The sequence below is a fragment of the Bombina bombina genome, chromosome 9, assembly GCF_027579735.1.
Source record: "Bombina bombina isolate aBomBom1 chromosome 9, aBomBom1.pri, whole genome shotgun sequence".
In the NCBI taxonomy this organism is placed as follows: Eukaryota; Metazoa; Chordata; class Amphibia; order Anura; family Bombinatoridae; genus Bombina; species Bombina bombina.
Window position 1 is genome coordinate 42312526 of NC_069507.1, and position 18418 is coordinate 42330943.

General features: G+C 37.3%; 1 protein-coding gene across 1 annotated transcript in view; it reads right to left on the minus strand.

Moving 5' to 3' along the window:
* Window positions 1–1393: 1393 nt before the first annotated feature.
* LOC128639497 (uncharacterized) overlaps window positions 1394–18418 on the minus strand; it is a 37108-nt gene continuing 20083 nt past the window's right edge. Inside the window, exons 4-7 of the mRNA XM_053691637.1 lie at window positions 11489–11600; window positions 11292–11407; window positions 11012–11126; window positions 1394–1693 (exon numbers count right to left, since the gene is read on the minus strand). Coding sequence (XP_053547612.1) covers window positions 1503–1693; window positions 11012–11126; window positions 11292–11407; window positions 11489–11600 — 534 coding nt within the window. The 3' untranslated portion in view covers window positions 1394–1502. The remainder of the gene's footprint in view (window positions 1694–11011; window positions 11127–11291; window positions 11408–11488; window positions 11601–18418) is intronic.

An 18418-nucleotide genomic window follows, 5' to 3' on the forward strand; every position in this document is an offset into this window, starting at 1 on the left:
TTGGGGGGTTAGTTGGTTGGGTGGTGGGTTTTACTGTTGGGGGTGTTTGTATTTTTTTTTACAGGTAAAAGAGCTGATTTCTTTGGGGCAATGCCCCACAAAAGGCCCTTTTAAGGGCCATTGGTAGTTTATTGTAGGCTAGGGTTTTTTTTATTTTGGGGGTGCTTTTTTATTTTGATAGGGCTATTAGTGTAATTCTTTTTTATTTTTGATAATGTGGTTTGTTTGTTTTTCGTAATTTAGTGTGTTTTATTTTTTGTAACTTAGCGTTTATTTTTTTGGAATTTAGTAATTTTTAATAAGGTTAAATAGTATATTTAAATAATTTGAGTAGGGTTAGGGTTTTTAAATACGTAATTTAGTTTATTTAATTGCTAGTTTAATTTAATTGTAGTATAATAGTTAGGGTAGGTTAATTAATAGTTTAAAATTAGTTTATTTTAATTCTACAGGTAAGCTTAAATTTATTTTAAGATAGGGATGTTGTAATTTTAATTTAAAGTTAGCGGCTTGTTAGGTTTAGGGGTTAATAGCTTAATTTAGTTTATGGCGATGTGGGGGCTGGCGGTTTAGGGGTTAATAGGTTTAGTTAGTGATAGTGATGTGGGAGGCCAGAGGTCTAGGGTTTAATACGTTTATTTAGTGGCGGCGGTGTCGGGGAGCAGCGGGATAGAGGTTAACAACTTTATTTAGGTTGTGGGGGGTCCGGGAGTGGCAGGATAGGGGTTAATAACTTTATTTAGGTGGCGGCGATGTAGGGGCGGCAGATTAGGGGTTTTTAGACTCTGGGTTTATGTTAGGGTGTTAGGTGTAAACGTAACTTGTTTTCTACCCTAGAAATCAATGGGTTATATTTATTTGTCTTGCAGCATCGAACATAAGCTTTCCCTGCTTTAAGGCTCCCATTGATTTCTATGGCATCCGCGGCCTTCAGGGTGGCGGATTGAAAACCAGGTACGCTGGGCCGGAATAGCCGCGAGCCTACCTGTTAGAAGTTTGATAACTGGCAAAAAGTGTCAAATAGAGCCGAATGTGTATTCGGAACATCTGTAGTGATGTAAGCATCGATCTGCGTCAGATTGAGACCGGCGGATCGTATGTTACGTCACAAATTTAAACTTTTGCCAGTCTGTAGGCTTTGATAACTAGGTCGGATCAAGCTCGCAACAATTACGCTGCAGAATTCCAGCGTATTTGCGGTTGAGGCTTTGATAAATATCCTCCAATACCTTTACACCTATGTATTCTATATTTAAACAACTAATATAAAAAAAAATATCTGTATACTATTCTCAGGTTAATCTTTGTTTTTGCACACTTCATTATATCTATATTGTTTTGCAATATCTCATATATAGATTTACTAGGGTGCTTACAATGACACACGGAAAAATTAAAAATAAAAGAGACAAACAGAGAGAACATTTTTATTGGAATCTGGGTTACTGTGCTGTTGTAAGAACCTGTGAATACTCTAAAAATGACACATTAGAGAACAACAATCACTGATCTCCACACAATACAAAGTCATACTCCATCTCCATATGGGGCTTATTAATATTATAAGCTTTAAGTTCTGCCAGGAATGTGTTTATTACATTTTCTTCAGAAACTGGATCAGAGCTAATTTGTTGACAGTTGACACCCTTATCAAAGTAAGCCGTTGAAACCCCGCTTACAGCATTGGAAGAAGCTAGAAATACAGACAAGAAAAAAATAATCATATTATATTTAGATCCAATTATCTAATAGATAGATAGATAGATAGATAGAGAGTCAAACAGATAGATGATAGATACATGTACAGATAATATCAACAGATAAAAACAAATTACACAATTTCAAATATCTAGCAAGTCACAATAAGTTATTGATAATTTTAAGCAGGTTTCTTCCGAACACAGGTTGGGACCTAATACTGGGTAACAATACCATGTTTACTGGGTTGCAACTGTCTTTTTTGTAGGAGGGTGCGTGTTGTATGTGTAATATGAGAGTGTGCGTATGTGTTGTATAAGAGTGCGTGTGGTGTGTGTGTTGTATGAGAGGTTGTGGTGTGTGTGTTGTTTGAGAGTGTGTGTATGTTTTGTATGAGAGTGGTTGTGGTGTGTGTGTGTTGTATGAGAGTGTGTGTATGTATTGTATGAGAGTGTGTGTGGTGTGTGTGTTGTATGAGAGGTTGTGGTGTGTGTGTTGTATGAGAGTGTGTGTAGGTGTTGTGTGAGAGTGTGTGTGGTGTGTGTGTTGTATGAGAGGTTGTGGTGTTTTTGTTGTATGAGTGTGTGTATGTATTGTATGAGAGTGCGTGTTGTGTGTGTGTTGTATGAGAGTGTCTGTGTGCGTTGTATGAGAGGGTGTGGTGTGTTGTATGTGTAATAGGAGAGTGCGTGTATGTGTTGTATGAGAGTGCGTGTGGTGTGTGTGTTGTATGAGAGGTTGTGGTGTTTGTGTTGTCTGAGAGTGCGTGTGGTGTGTGTGTTGTGTGAGAGGTTGTGGTGTGTGTGTTGTATGAGAGTGTGTGTATGTATTGTATGAGAGTGTGTGTGGTGTGTGTGTTGTATGAGAGGCTGTGGTATGTGTGTTGTATGAGAGTGTGTGTATGTGTTGTGTGAGAGTGTGTGTGATGTGGGTTGTATGAGAGTTTGTGGTGTGTGTGTGTTGTATGAGAGTGTGTGTATGAGAGTGCCTGTGGTGTGTGTGTTGTATGAGAGTGTGTTTGTTGTATGAGAGAGTGTGGTATGTTGTATGTGTAATATGAGAATGTGTGTATGTATTGTATGAGAGTGCTTGTGGTGTGTGTGTTGTATGAGAGGTTGTGATCTGTGTGTTGTATGAGAGTGTCTGTGTGCGTTGTATGAGAGGGTGTGGTGTGTTGTAAGTGTAATAGGAGAGTGCGTGTATGTGTTGTATGAGAGGTTGTGGTGTTTGTGTTGTCTGAGAGTGCGTGTGGTGTGTGTGTTGTGTGAGAGGTTGTGGTGTGTGTGTTGTATGAAAGTGTGTGTATGTATTGTTTTAGAGTGTGTGTGGTGTGTGTGTTGTATGAGAGGCTGTGGTATGTGTGTTGTATGAGAGTGTGTGTATGAGAGTGCCTGTGGTGTGTGTGTTGTATGAGAGTGTGTTTGTTGTATGAGAGAGTGTGGTATGTTGTATGTGTAATATGAGAGTGTGTGTATGTATTGTATGAGAGTGCTTGTGGTGTGTGTGTTGTATGAGAGGTTGTGATCTGTGTGTTGTATGAGAGTGTCTGTGTGCGTTGTATGACAGGGTGTGGTGTGTTGTATGTGTAATAGGAGAGTGTGTGTATGTGTTGTATGAGAGTGCGTGTGGTGTGTGTGTTGTATGAGAGGTTGTGGTGTTTTTGTTGTCTGAGAGTGCGTGTGGTGTGTGTGTTGTGTGAGAGGTTGTGGTGTGTGTGTTGTATGAAAGTGTGTGTATGTATTGTTTGAGAGTGTGTGTGGTGTGTGTGTTGTATGAGAGGCTGTGGTATGTGTGTTGTGTGAGAGTGTGTGTGGTGTGTGTGTTGTATGAGAGGTTGTGGTGTGTGTGTTGTATGAGAGTGTGTGTATGAGAGTGCCTGTGGTGTGTGTGTTGTATGAGAGTGTGTTTGTTGTATGAGAGGGTGTGGTGTGTTGTATGTGTAATATGAGAGTGTGTGTATGTATTGTATGAGAGTGCTTGTGGTGTGTGTGTTGTATGAGAGGTTGTGATCTATGTGTTGTATGAGAGTGTCTGTGTGCTTTGTATGAGAGGGTGTGGTGTGTTGTATGTGTAATAGGAGAGTGCGTGTATTTGTTGTATGAGAGGGTGTGTGGTGTGTGCATTGTATGAGAGGTTGTGTGTGGTGTGTGTATTGAATGAGAGTGTGTGGTGTGTTGTATGAGATTGTGTGTGTTGTATGATATCTTGATAAAGCCCTACAAAACGGGCAAAACGCGTTGAGGACTGTGGAGTGCCACAGTGATATTTGCAAGTCAATATCTGTCAAGTCTGTGCAGACGACATTAAAATAGAAGCCTTAAACTGAAAGAGCGACTTTGGACCAATCAGAGGACATCTCAGGTCAGATGGTCGACCGCATTACCAATCACACACACAGGTGACTCAAACGGAGCAGCAGGAAATCCCTACTCAAAGAGTGTACAACGCTGTGAGGAGCTGCTCATTTTTACCTTCCAAAGAGGGATTGCAGTCTTGGTGTGGTATGATACATACTGTGGTGAGGTAACGTTTATGTGTTTTTTATTTACATTATGTTCCACTTATACTTTACAGCAATATCCTACTATGAGATATTGCATTTCATGACTAAACCTTAAGTGATATCAATAAATTCTGTTTGGGTTTAACAAAACAAACAAAAAATACTTTTACAGCATTAACCATCTATTAGATACTATAATTCTTAGCTAAACCTTAAGTGAAAACAATAAATACTATTTGTGTTAAAAAAAAAAAAAACCTACCCATAAACCCTTCAGTGTCCCAAACATTATTAACATTATGATCCACTTATACTTTACATCAATAACCATCTATTAGGTATTGCATTTTTTGACTAATCCTTAAGTGATAACACTAGATTCTGTTTGTGTTGAACCCCCCCCAAAAAAAAAATACCCATAAACCATTCAGTGACCCAAACAATATTAACATTATGATCCACTTATACTTTTACAGCAATAAATATCTATTACATATTATAGTTCTTAACTAAACCTTAAGTAAAAACAATAGGTTCTATTTGTGTAAAAAAAAAAAGGTTCTGTTTTAAAAAAAAAAAAAAAATTCTAGCAGGGAAGTCAACCCCAAAGAATGGTATTATCCTTGTTCAAAAAAAATTGTGCCTGTTCAGGCGTTTCAAAAACAAAAAAGTAATTGCCAGATTTAATTCTAATTTTAGCTGGGTAGAGTAATGAAAAATATCTTCCTTCTTTAACTAGTTGTGTACAAATACTTGAGAAAAGTCTCCTTTTTGATGCAGTTTTATATGAAAAGTCCTGGAAAAGCAATAGCCTGTCCTCCTTATGCATTAAATGTTGTGTTTTTCTAAAGGCTCTGATAATTTCCGTTTTAGCTTGAAAGTTTAAATATTGCACCACCACCGGTCATGGCCTATTTGACCTCTATTTGATTCTCTGTGCTCTTTCCACACTGAATTTAGAACTTGAGTTGGTTAGGGGTTAGGGGTGTCTTTTTTTTTTTTAAATCTCTGGTGAAGGAAGCCAGTTCATTAATTCCGGAAACTAGATAGGAGAATGGATTACTTTCAGTTTTCCTATCCCTATTTAGTTAAGTAATGGTAAAATTATTATCGTGGAATGTGAGAGGCATTAACTCCCCGATTAAGCGTAAGACCATCCTAAATTATTTAAGAAAGAAAAAAATGGATAACATTGGCCTCCAAGAAACGCACCTTACAGAATTAGAGCATTCAAAAATCAAGGCTAAATGGATAGGTGAGGTTATTAGTTCCTCGTATAGCAAAGCAGCGAGAAGGCTAGCTATACTACTAAATCAAAACTTAAAATATGAAATTAAACAGAAAATAATAGACAAGGAGGGAAGATATGTATTCATAAACATAGATCTTGAAGGTAAGGACTATGTAATAGGAAACATATATGGGCCTAATAATATTTATTCAAAGTTCTGGAAGAAAATTTATAGAGTTTTGGATAAAAACCCAGATGGTAAATTAATATTAATGGGGGATTACAACGTAACGCCAAACTCATTCTTAGACAGGAAAAATCTTTATGTAAAAAGGACTGTTGAGAGACGCAAATGCAATTTAAGCTATGAAAAAAAGGTGTTTTCATCTTTGGCTTCCAATTAGAAAGTGGTTGATGTATGGAGACTACTAAATCCTAACAATTTAGAATTTACCTGCTTATCCAAAACTCATAACACCATGGCCAGATTAGACATTTTTCTAACATCAGACTCATTGGTGACTAATGTCATAGATGTAAAAATCCAGGATTTTGTCCTTTTGGACCACTCTCCAGTTATTTTAATCTTAAAGGGACATTAAACACTAAATACATGCTAGATAGAATGAGGCATTCAAAGAAAAGATTAGTCCATGACTAACATGTAGATGTATTTTTTAAAGTTTCATTAGTTGTTTAAATAGTGAGGAAATAAGTTTAAAGTTTTAGTGTCTATAAAACACTGGAAGCTGCCATGTTGTAACTTGTGTTACCTTCTCTGCTGTGGCCAATTAGGGTCAGTTATACATAGGTCATTAGAGTGTGCAGCCAATGGTTGTGCTGGATTTAACAGTGTTGTGCACTTCCATTTCTAACAGGAACTGAAAAGCTCACAATTTCAGAATGGAATTACAGGCAAAGAGGACAAAATAAATAATGAAAGTGTATTGCAGAGTTGTTTTATATATACAATTTATCATTTTATATTACCATCTCAAAGTGTTTAATGTCCCTTTAAATGAATCCCGTAAAACTTATTATAATGCTTTTTTTCTGAGTTTCTTGGCAAAATCAATCAGCTTTGCTGAATTTTTAAAACAAAAATGGAATGAATATAGACTCAATAATTTAGAGCATAAAAATAATAAAGGAATCTACTGGGAGGCGGCTAAAGTCACAATGAAGGCAGATATAACGTCTTATTTAATTAAACTAAAGAAAGAAGGTAATTATCAGAATAGAAAATTAGCAGATTCTCTCTCTGATGCTTATGCAAGCCTCAAAAGACATCCATCTAAGGAGAATAAATATAATTATTATAAAATAAAAAAGGATAGAGATCACTTTTTACTAAGCCTGGCAGGTAAGGCAATAGTTAGAAGTACAATGCAGTTTGAGATATTTGGAAATAAGGTGGAAAAGTATCTAGCAGCACATTTATTTAATAAAACCAAAAAGAAAAATTCCATTACAGTGATAAAAGAGGGGGGGGGGAAATTACGAACAAAATAGAAGAAATATTTAAGCTCTTCCAAAATTATGTTATAAATTTATACTCCTCACAATCCCCAAAGGGAGAAGATATCTAGGGTTTCTTTGGAAACTTGAAATTGCCAGAGATATCGGCAGAGGATATTAAATGCACCTATAACAGAACAGGATATTATTAAGACTATGAAAGGAATGAGGAAGGGTAAAGCCCCCGGACCAGATGTTCTACCACTAGAATTTTACTTTCTCTTGAAAGATGAGATTATACCTGACCTTAGGGAACTTTTTGATTAGTATTACTCCTATGATAAGAAGATATCATCTCAGTTTAAAGCTGCCAATATCATATTATTACAGATAGAAGATAAAGCTATTACACAGATGTCCTCATATAGGCCTATATCTGTATTAAATCTTGACTACAAGATTTTTATGAAAATTCTGGCTGATAGATTCAAATTAATATTGCCTAAATTAATCCATTTAGATCAAGCAGGTTTCGTAATGGGGAGAACCTCAAAACCGAACATTAAGAAGATTTTACATATATTATGTCAATATTGGGGTCAGAAGGGAGAGGAGGAGCTTGCGGCCCTGCCGGAGGCCTTCCTGTTGTCTTTTGATGCAGAGAAGGCTTTCGACAGAGTGGAGTGGAGCTTTATGTTTGAGACCTTAAGGAGATTTGGTCTGAAGGGAATTTTTTTAAAGTTGGTTTCTAATCTTTATTCTGGCTTTAATGCCTCAATCATGGTTAATAATTTTTTATCTCCTAATTTTGCCTTAGGAAGAGGGACCAGACAAGGTTGTCCTATGTTACCCCTTCTTTTCGATTTGATCCTGGAAACATTAGCTATTAGGTTAAGAGAACATCTCAGGGGAATTAAATTAGGTAAGGTGAATTTTAAGTTTTCGCCCTTTGCAGATGATCTATTAATGGGCATAGTGTCACCGGATCAGCAGGTTAGTGAAATTAATAATCTATTGGATGCTTATGGTAGTGTCTCAGGATATAAAATAAATTATTCTAAGTCTAATATACTTTGGCTTAAAAGAGACTCGGAGCATACATATCCTTTTATGGAAACCAAAATCTTAAAATACCTGGGAATTTATCTGTCAGTAGAAACATCCAAATGGTATAGTCTTAATATTTCTTCGTCTCTTCAAAATAACGCAAAAAGATTGGAATCGTGGGTTAATCTATCATTGTCCTTGTCCGGCAGGGTGGCAGCCTTTAAAATGCTTATTTTACCGAGAATTCTGTATCCTCTTAGGATGCTGCCCTTGGCAATTAAATCACAAGATCTTAAAAAATTCACAAAAGCGTTGCAATTCTTTCTTTGGCAGGGAAAGAAACCCAGGAATCTTAGGTTGGACACATTTTATCTCCCCCTGGTGAAAGGGGGATTGGAGCTACCCCATATTAAATTGTATAATGTTGCTGCTTTCTTAAGATATCCGTTAGATTGGATAGCTCAAACTGATAATTTCACTAACTGTAGTATTGATGATATAATTTGTTCACCATTCTCTTTGCCTTTTATTTTGCACGCAACCAATATGGAATTAGGAAGTGATATTTATGCCCATCCTCTGCTAAAGGACATACTTATTGCCTGGAGAACTATGATGAAGACTATGGGAGGAAGTTTTTGGGTTTTAAAACAACTCCCCCTCCTGGGCAATCCTAGATTTGTACCGGGAACTCAATATAAAGTATTTCAACTCTGGGCTAGTACAAAATCTTTATTTATTAACCATCTCTTGGATCCACTTACTAATAAACCATATAACTTCAAAGACTTTCACAGAATACATAATCTCCTATTAAAAGACAAATTCTATTTTATGCAAGCAAAACACTATTTATTACAGATGCAAGAACTTGATCCAAACTTGGGCCTAAAACATCCAATAGTTGATGGGTCCAAGTTAAAAAAAAGTTTACTCTCATATATATATAGTGTTTTACAAATCCTGGCAGTGGAAGCGGCAGCCAAGGAATATAACCTTAAGTGGGGAAAGCTTGATAACCAATTCAATGAGGAATTGAATATCTAAAATAGCTTTACAATTATTAAATCAGTGACTAGATCAGCCAAACTCAGAGAATCACACTTTAGGTTGATCCATCTAGATTATATTACCCCTAGGAGAGCAATTAAAAGGAAAATTCAAACGGAAAATGTTTGCAAAAAATGTAGGGTGGAGGACCCTAACATCTTACATTTGCTATATCGTTGTCCAAAACTTTATCAGCTTTGGGGTAAAATTGAATTTTTAGTTTCATCTATCTTGAGGAGAACTATCAGGTTAACAATAGAAAGCATCTTGTTTATAAATAAAGAAATAGATTGGGGTCCAAAGTATACATTTATCCAATGGGTAATTCTCATAAGTAAGGATATCCCTTTGATTGGTGCAATTAAAAATCGCTTAGCTAAACAGGCTATTCTGGAGGCTCTCGACACTAAATACTACAAACCCAACGGGATTAGAGAATATAGCAAAATTTGGGGGAATTTCATCGCTCATATGGGGAATGATTTTCAGCTTAGAATAACCCAAATTATTCCAGTTTTAGATCATGAAATAGGGTGATTATTAAAAAGGTGGATCATATGCTTAATTCGTTTTTTTTTGGGGGGGGGGGGTTGTGTGTTTATTATGCGGCTCCCAGATATCGGTACTTGTAACCATATAAGATTATAGAGATAGGTGTATTATATGGCCTAATGTAGCATCAACTAAGTTGAAGAAATATGGTAATTTTTACAGAGTGGGTGATTACTTCTGTTACTGGTCAAGAGTTTTGTGGCCTTTTTTGGAGATGCGAGTAGAAGTTTGTCAATCTGGTAAAAATTCTTTCTTACGGTAATATTGTATTTTTTTATTGTTATCTTGCATTAAGATGCGGCTCTGTTTCCAAAATCCAGTAAATAACTGGTAGGAGAATATTGGGACAGTGAAACACTGGAATTGTGCAATTACGCTGATACAGCATTAAAAGTTTTTGGCAAATTAAGTTATATTGTCTGGATAACTTTTTGAACTTTTAAGCTAGCGAACTTAAGGGAGACGTCCCTGATTAATTTTGAGTGTATGTCATATGCTGTTGCTATTTCATTTTATTAATTATTCTTATAAAATATTTTAAAATTATATGCATTATTGTGATTCACTGGTGTCTACTGCAAAGCGCCCTTTTCACTTGTAATTGCACTATTCTTGTTTTGCATTTTAAGACAGTGAGGAGCTTACTAGAATAGAGGCTAGACACCCTCTGCTCCTCCCCTTTTTTCTTAAACCTAACTGTGTTGTATGAGAGGTTGTGGTGTGTGTGTTGTATGAGAGTGCGTGTGTGCTTTGCATGAGAGGATGTGGTGTATGTGTAATATGAGAGTGCGTGTATGTGTTGTATGAGAGGGTGTGTGGTGTGTGTGTTGTATGAGAGGGTGTGTGGTGTGTGTGTGTTGTATGAGAGGGTGTGTGGTGTGTGCATTGTATTAGAGCGTGTATAGTGTGTGCGTTTTATGAGAGGGTGTGTGTGGTGTGTGTATTGAATGAGAGTGTGTGTGTTATTACCTTTTCAACACTTTCAAGTTCAACTAGAATCAGGGATAAAGTACGTACAAATTTTAGTCACTTTAACAAGCTATCTTGTTGTGAATTACTTCAGAAATTTTCATACCAAGCATAAAAATGGGGTCGCAAAGCTATATGATATCATTGCACTGGGTCTTAGGAAAAAAAGTTTGAAGACCCCAGATTTAAAGATTATACAGTAACTGGCAACCAGTAGTTGAGTCTTAATAGAATTGGGAAGTAAGGAAAAGCATGAATGAATTTCCTAATAGAGACAATAATGAACTAGATTATAAAATACACTACATATTGCATGTGTGGTTTTCTACAATTTATATCCATGTATTTTCTTGCTTTTTAAAAAAAAAATGTGACAGAATCCATGACCTGTAACTCACATGCATAGAAGCGTTTTGCACTCTAATAGGAAAGTCTGCTACATATGAAAAACAAGTAAAAGCATTGGCTTAGAATACTTAATAATATCAGAATTCAGAACTTACCTATGCATTCTGCTAACCTCTGACCAGCAATATATTGGGTTGTCCAGGAAAAGCGAGTGTGATTCCCACATTCTTCATACAACCTGCTCCTTCTCAGGAATGAGAAGTCATATCCCTTAGGAAAGGTGTACAAAATAAATGATTATTTTCTGTTTCATATGCACCAGAAACTAAACAGTAGAAACCTAATGCTAAGTCTGTAAACAAGCTTTATTATAACTTAACATAAATTGCTACATAAAGCAAGACCTTTGTGACAACACTAACACAGTAAACCTACCTTAGCACACACGGGCTTGCAGTACTGGACATTAGCCAGATAAACACACACCAGTCCACCATTTCTGGGTGCCAAAGGCATCGGACATTTTGTTTCAGATATTATCTTCCAGTAAGCTTAAAATGAAACAAATGTTATTGAGATACAGAAAGTATGCAGTGTAGCTAGGTTAGTAACTCTTTACAAGCCAACTTTACCTTTACTTTGAGCTTCTTTCAACTTGTCAAATACTCCGTGAAGCTTCCACACCAGTAAATTGATTTCTGTCCTGCTTAGGTTTTGGAATTTGTCCTGATAATCTTTTAATATCTAAAAAAAAATAAAAAATAGTTTAATCCAACAGATTTTAAATCTGTTTATGTTCTTTATTATAATTTACTCAATTAATACACATTACAATCTTCAGCGTAGGATAAACTGGTATACATATTATATTTTATTATTTCTTGCAACAAGATCATATTATTTTCTAGGTATATGCATATTTTCAGAATTTGGCAGTCGCAAGGCTGGATTGGCATACCAGGACACCAGGAGATTTCCCGATGGGGCTGGCCAATACTATTTAAGAGGGCGGTGTTGCTGTGGAAGCAATGCAGTTGTATAATATATCTTCTTTTCTCCTTTGAGCTATACATAATAAGGTTAAAACATATTTCCTCGTAAGTTTTATTTCCTAGATCATGTACCATTTAGTAGCCCTTCTTTGAATGGTTTCTAGTGTCTAGTAAAGTCACACCATGAGTGACACACTACTTTGAGTATCTTCTTAAGATTCACATTGTGAAAAAGAGTCATGGATGAAACTGGGTTGTAGGCGTCTATATAACATGGTTCGTGTGCATTCTACAGACTCAACAGAAAATAGGGCTGGTCTTCAAAATGTTCCTGGGCTGCTTTTATTACCACAGGAACAAAAAAACTCTGGCAAACAGAAATCCACCAAAGAATCAAATCCCATATGTCTCTCAGAATGTAAAGAGCCGAACTAGGCAGGTAAATTCATTCCTTCCATGTTTTATTGATTAAAAACATAGCAATAGTACATATGTCATGCACCGGGGGTATCAGAGTAAGACAAGCAGAAAAGAAGGACCCTGCGCATTCGTTATAGAGACAAATAGTTAATATAGTTGTAGGCAATGGCATTCAGCTATTTTTAGCACTTGATTTTTAAAGGGACAGTCTCCTCCATACATTTTTATTGTTTAAAGGGACATTATACACTCATTTTTTCTTTGCATAAATGTTTTGTAGATGATCTATTTATATAGCCCATAAAGTTTTTTTTTTAAATTAATGTATAGTTTTGCTTATTTTTAAATAACATTGCTCTGATTTTCAGACTCCTAACCAAGCCCCAAAGTTTTATGTGAATACCGTCAGCTACCTTCTCCAGCTTGCTCCTGTTTGTGTAAAGGGTCTTTTCATATGCAAAAGAAGGGGGAGGGGGAAGTGTCTTATTTGCCACTTGCAGTGGGCTTTCCAGCTACCTTTTCAACAGAGCCAAACTGACATCTTCTAAGTAAGTTTTTAAACAGTTTTATACTGGATTTTTATATCAGTATCTGTGCATATTATTCTTTATAGTAGTGTCTATTACATGCAGTTATATGAAAATGAGTGTATACTGTCCCTTTAAAAAGATAGATAATCCCTTTATTACCCATTCCCCAGTTTTGCATAACCAATACTCTTATATTAATACTAGGCGATATGCCTGCCCAGAGGACAGACTATTAAAAAAAAAAAAAACTACAAACCCCAAAGCTAAAATTACACAAAATAAAAAATGTAAAATTACAGAAAAAAATAAACAAAGCTATCCAAAATAAAAAATTTAAACCAAAACTAATACCCCTATAAAAAATCCCCCCCCCCCCCCAAAAAAAAAAGCCTAAGCCCCAAATAGGTACTTACTGATCCTGAAGTTCAGCGGAGGTCTTCTTCCAGGTGGCTCCATCATCTTCTATCTTCATCCAGAATTAAGGCATCATGAAGCGGAGGTGCTGAGCTGTCTACCCGATGCGGGAATCCTCAGCCGCGGTCCTCAACAGCGGTGGTCCCCAACGGCAGCGTTCCTCGGCGGCATGGAGGCTCCTCTTCATCCGATGTCTGTCGTACACTGAAGATTAAATTCAAGTTACTGCAATCAATTTGGGGTACTTTGCATTCCTATTGACTGAAATTTTGAAATCAGCCAATAGGATTAAAGCTACTGAAATTCTATTGGCTGTTCAAATCAGCCAATAAGATTTCAGTAGCTCTCATCCTATTGGCTGATTTCAAAATTTCAGCCAATAGGAATGCAAGGTGCCCCAATACCTTGCATTCAATTTTCAGTGTGCGACGGACAATCGCATGAAGAGGAGCCTCCACGCCGCTGCCGACCACCGCCAAGGACCACCGCTGAGGATCCACACATAGGGGAAGCCAGCTCCATACCTCCGCTCTGCGTCGCCTTCACTCTGAATAAAGATAGAAGATGGTAGGAGACCTTCTTTGCTGGACTTCAGGAACGGTGAGTACCTATTTGGGGATTAGTGTTAAGATTTTATTTTATATTTTTTTTAATTTTTTTTAAGATTAGGGATTTAATGGGATGGAAAAGAGCTGGGCAGTAAAAGAGCTGAATGCTCTTTTAAGGGCAATGCCCATACAAATGCCCCTTCAGGGGCAATGGGTAGTTTAGTTGTTTTTTTGGCGATCTATGGGATCTAAGGGATCTGGGAGGGGGTGGGAGTTGTTGTTTTTTTTTTGGGGGGGGGGGGAGCTACACTACAGAAAAATTACATGCTCCCTAATTACACCCTTCACTGCTGGGCGTAATACATGTGTGGTGCGCAGTGGCATTTAGCGTCCTTCTAATTACCAAAAAGCAACGCCAAAGCCATATATGTCTGCTATTTCTGAACAAAGGGGATCCCAGAGAAGCATTTACTACCATTTATGCCATAATTGCACAAGCTGTTTGTGAATATTTTCAGTGAGAATCCTAAAGTTTGTGAAAATATTTGTGAAAAGTGAACAATTATTTTTATTTGATCGCATTTGGCGGTGAAATGGTGGCATGAAATATACCAAAATGGGCCTAGATCAATACTTTGGGATGTCTTCCAAAAAAAATATATACATGTCAAGTGATATTCAGGGATTCCTGAAAGATATCAGTGTTCCAATGTAACTATCGCTAATTTTGAAAAAAAAATGGTTTGGAAATAGCAATGTGCTACTTGTATTTATTGCCCTATAACTTGTAAAAAAAAAAAAAGCAAAGAACATGTAAACATTGGGTATTTCTAAACTCAGGACAACATTTAGAAATTATTTAGCATGGGTGTTTTTTGGTGGTTGTAGATATGTAACAGATTTTGGGGGTCAAAGTTAGAAAAAGTGAGTATTTTTTCCTCATATTTTATAGAAATTTTTTATAGTAAATAATAAGATATGATGAAAATAATGGTATCTTTAGAAAGTCCATTTAATGGCGAGAAAACTGTATATAATATGTGTGGGTACAGTAAATGAGTAAGAGGAAAATTACAGTTAAACACAAACACCGCAGAAATGTAAAAATAGCCTTGGTCCCAAACGGACAGAAAATGGAAAAGTGCTGTGGTCCTTAAGGGATTAATGTTAGGTTTTATTTAAGTGTAACTTAGTATTGGGGTTAATTTAGGGAGTGTTAGGTTAGGGGGCTTAGTAATAAATTACGGCTAGATTTGGAGTTTTGTCGGTAACGACCCGAAAAGCTAACGCCGGCTTTTTTCTGGCCGCACCATAAAAATAACTCTTATATTGAGAGTCCACATAAAGGCTGCGTTAGGCTCCTGAAGACCTCCACCGCGGACCCATCTTCTTCCGGCGACGTCCAACTGAAGAATGACGGTTCCTTTAAGGGACGTCATCCAAGATGGCGTCCCTCGAATTCCGATTGGCTGATAGGATTCTATCAGCCAATCGGAATTAAGGTAGGAATATTCTGATTGGCTGTTCCGATCAGCCAATAGAATGCGAGCTCAATCTGATTGGCTGATTGGATCAGCCAATCGGATTGAACTTGATTCTGATTGGCTGATTCCATCAGCCAATCAGAATATTCCTACCTTAATTCCGATTGGCTGATAGAATCCTATCAGCCAATCGGAATTTGAGGGACGCCATCTTGGATGACGTCCCTTAAAGGAACCGTCATTCTTCAGTTGGACGTCGCCGGAAGAAGATGGGTCCGCGGTGGAGGTCTTCAGGATGGAGCCGGTCGTCATCGGATGAAGATAGAAGATGCCGCTTGGATCAAGATGGTTGCCGGTCCGGATCGCCTCTTCTTCCCGGATAGGATGAAGACTTTGGAGCCTCTTCTGGACCTCTTCAGCCACCGGATGATGGATCGCCAGCCCCCGCTTGGGTTGGATGAAGATTTTGGAGCCAGGACGGATCGGTGATACCTGGTGAGGTGAAGACAAGGTAGGATGATCTTCAGGGGCTTAGTGTTAGGTTTATTTAAGGGGGGTTTGGGTTAGATTAGGGGTATGTGGGTGGTGGGTTGTAATGTTGGGGGGGTATTGTATGTTTTTTTTTACAGGCAAAAGAGCTGAACTTCTTGGGGCATGCCCCGCAAAGGGCCCTGTTCAGGGCTGGTAAGGTAAAAGAGCTTTGAACTTTAGTAATTTAGAATAGGGTAGGGCATTTTTTATTTTGGGGGTCTTTGTTATTTTATTAGGGGGCTTAGAGTAGGTGTAATTAGTTTAAAATTGTTGTAATATTTTTCTTATGTTTGTAAATATTTTTTTATTTTTTTGTAACTTAGTTCTTTTTTATTTTTTGTACTTTAGTTAGTTTATTTCATTGTAGTTATTTGTAGATATTGTATTTAATTAATGTATTGATAGTGTAGTGTTAGGTTTAATTGTAGGTAATTATAGGTATTTTATTTAATTAATTTAATGATAGTATAGTGTTAGGTTTAATTGTAACTTAGGTTAGGATTTATTTTACAGGTAATTTTGTAATTATTTTAACTAGGTAGCTATTAAATAGTTCTTAACTATTTAATAGCTATTGTACCTGGTTAAAATAATTACAAAGTTGCCTGTAAAATAAATATAAATCCTACAATAGCTACAATGTAACTATTAGTTATATTGTAGCTATATTAGGATTTATTTTACAGGTAAGTATTTAGCTTTAAATAGGAATAATTTATTTAATAAGAGTTAATTTATTTCGTTAGATTAAAATTATATTTAATTTAGGGGGGTGTTAGTGTTAGGGTTAGACTTAGCTTTAGGGGTTAATACATTTATTAGAATAGTGGTGAGCTCCGGTCGGCAGATTAGGGGTTAATAATTGAAGTTAGGTGTCGGCGATGTTAGGGAGGGCAGATTAGGGGTTAATACTATTTATTATAGGGTTAGTGAGGCGGATTAGGGGTTAATAACTTTATTATAGTAGCGGTGCGCTCCGCTCGGCAGATTAGCGGTTAATAAGTGTAGGCAGGTGGAGGCGACGTTGAGGGGGGCAGATTAGGGGTTAATAAATATAATATAGGGGTCAGCGGTGTTGGGGGCAGCAGATTAGGGGTACATAGCTATAATGTAGGTGGCGGTGCTTTGCGGTCGGCAGATTAGGGGTTAATTATTGTAGGTAGCTGGCGGCGACGTTGTGGGGGGCAGATTAGGGGTTAATAAATATAATACAGGGGTCGGCGGTGTTAGGGGCAGCAGATTAGGGGTACATAAGTATAACGTAGGTGGCGGTCGGCAGATTAGGGGTTAAAAAATTTAATTGCGTGGCGGCGATGTGGGGGGGCCTCGGTTTAGGGGTACATAGGTAGTTTATGGGTGTTAGTGTACTTTATGCTTTATGAACCGGCGTTAGCCCAAAAAGCTCTTAACTACTGACTTTTTTCTGCGGCTGGAGTTTTGTCGTTAGATTTCTAACGCTCACTTCAGACACGACTCTAAATACCGGAGTTAGAAAGATCCCATTGAAAAGATAGGATACGCAATTGACGTAAGGGGATCAGCGGTATGGAAAAGTCGCGGCTGAAAAGTGAGCGTTAGACCCTTTTTTGAGTGACTCCAAATACCGGAGTTAGCCTAAAACCAGCGTTAGGAGCCTCTAACGCTGGTTTTCACGGCTAACGCCAAACTCCAAATCTAGCCGTTAGTTATTTACTTTGTGCGGGGTTGGTGGTTTAGGAGTAAATAGGTTAATTAGTTTTATTGCAATGTGGGGGTTTGTCGGTTAAGAGGTTAATTAGGTTTATTGCGATGTGGGGGTTTGTTGTTTTAGTGGTTAATAGGTTAATTGGGTTTATTGCGATGTGGGGGTTTGTCGATTTAGGGGTTAAAAGGTTAATTAGGTTTATTGCGATGTGGGGGTTGGTGGTTTAGGGGTTAATATTTTAACTATGTTATTTGTGAATTAGGGGTTAATTACTTTATTGTTTTGCGATTTGGGGGTTGGCAGTTTAGGTGTTTGTTAATACTTTGTGCGGGAGGTTAGGATTTTTTTGTTATACTTCGTGCGGGCGGTTACGTGTTTTTTTTTATTTCTTGCGGGTGGTTACGTGTTTTTCAGTTATTTCGTACAGGGCGGTTGCGTTTTTTTTTTTTAAGGCTTCGGGTTTGCCTACGCTGCATCCAGGTTCATTATTTTGGCTGCGTGCACAGTCAACATTCTTTTGGCTGCCTTGGGCAGTCAACATTCCTTTGAGGATGCATGCGCAACTGGCGACGGACATTTTACGAAGGCAATTATAGTATAGATATTTTTTACCTCAGTGATTACCTTGTATCTAAGCCTCTGCAAACTGCCCCCTTATTTTAGTTATTTTGACCGACTTGCATTTTAGCCAGAACAAAAGGATAAAGTCCTGGAAACATTCGATAGTGATAAAACCAGCTTTATTGAAAATTCATATTAAAACTGAAGCACACAAAAGACACAGAATGCTGGCTGTTCTTACGCATTTCGGTGTGTGCCGTATTCATAGACCTGACAATGTGTTAGCCAGCTGAGCTTAAAAATCCTTTTGAATGATTTAATTGGTTGATTGTAAAGAGGGTAAAACACCGCCCACAATACTTTTAAACATGTTAATTCAGTGATCAATTCATTGCAGC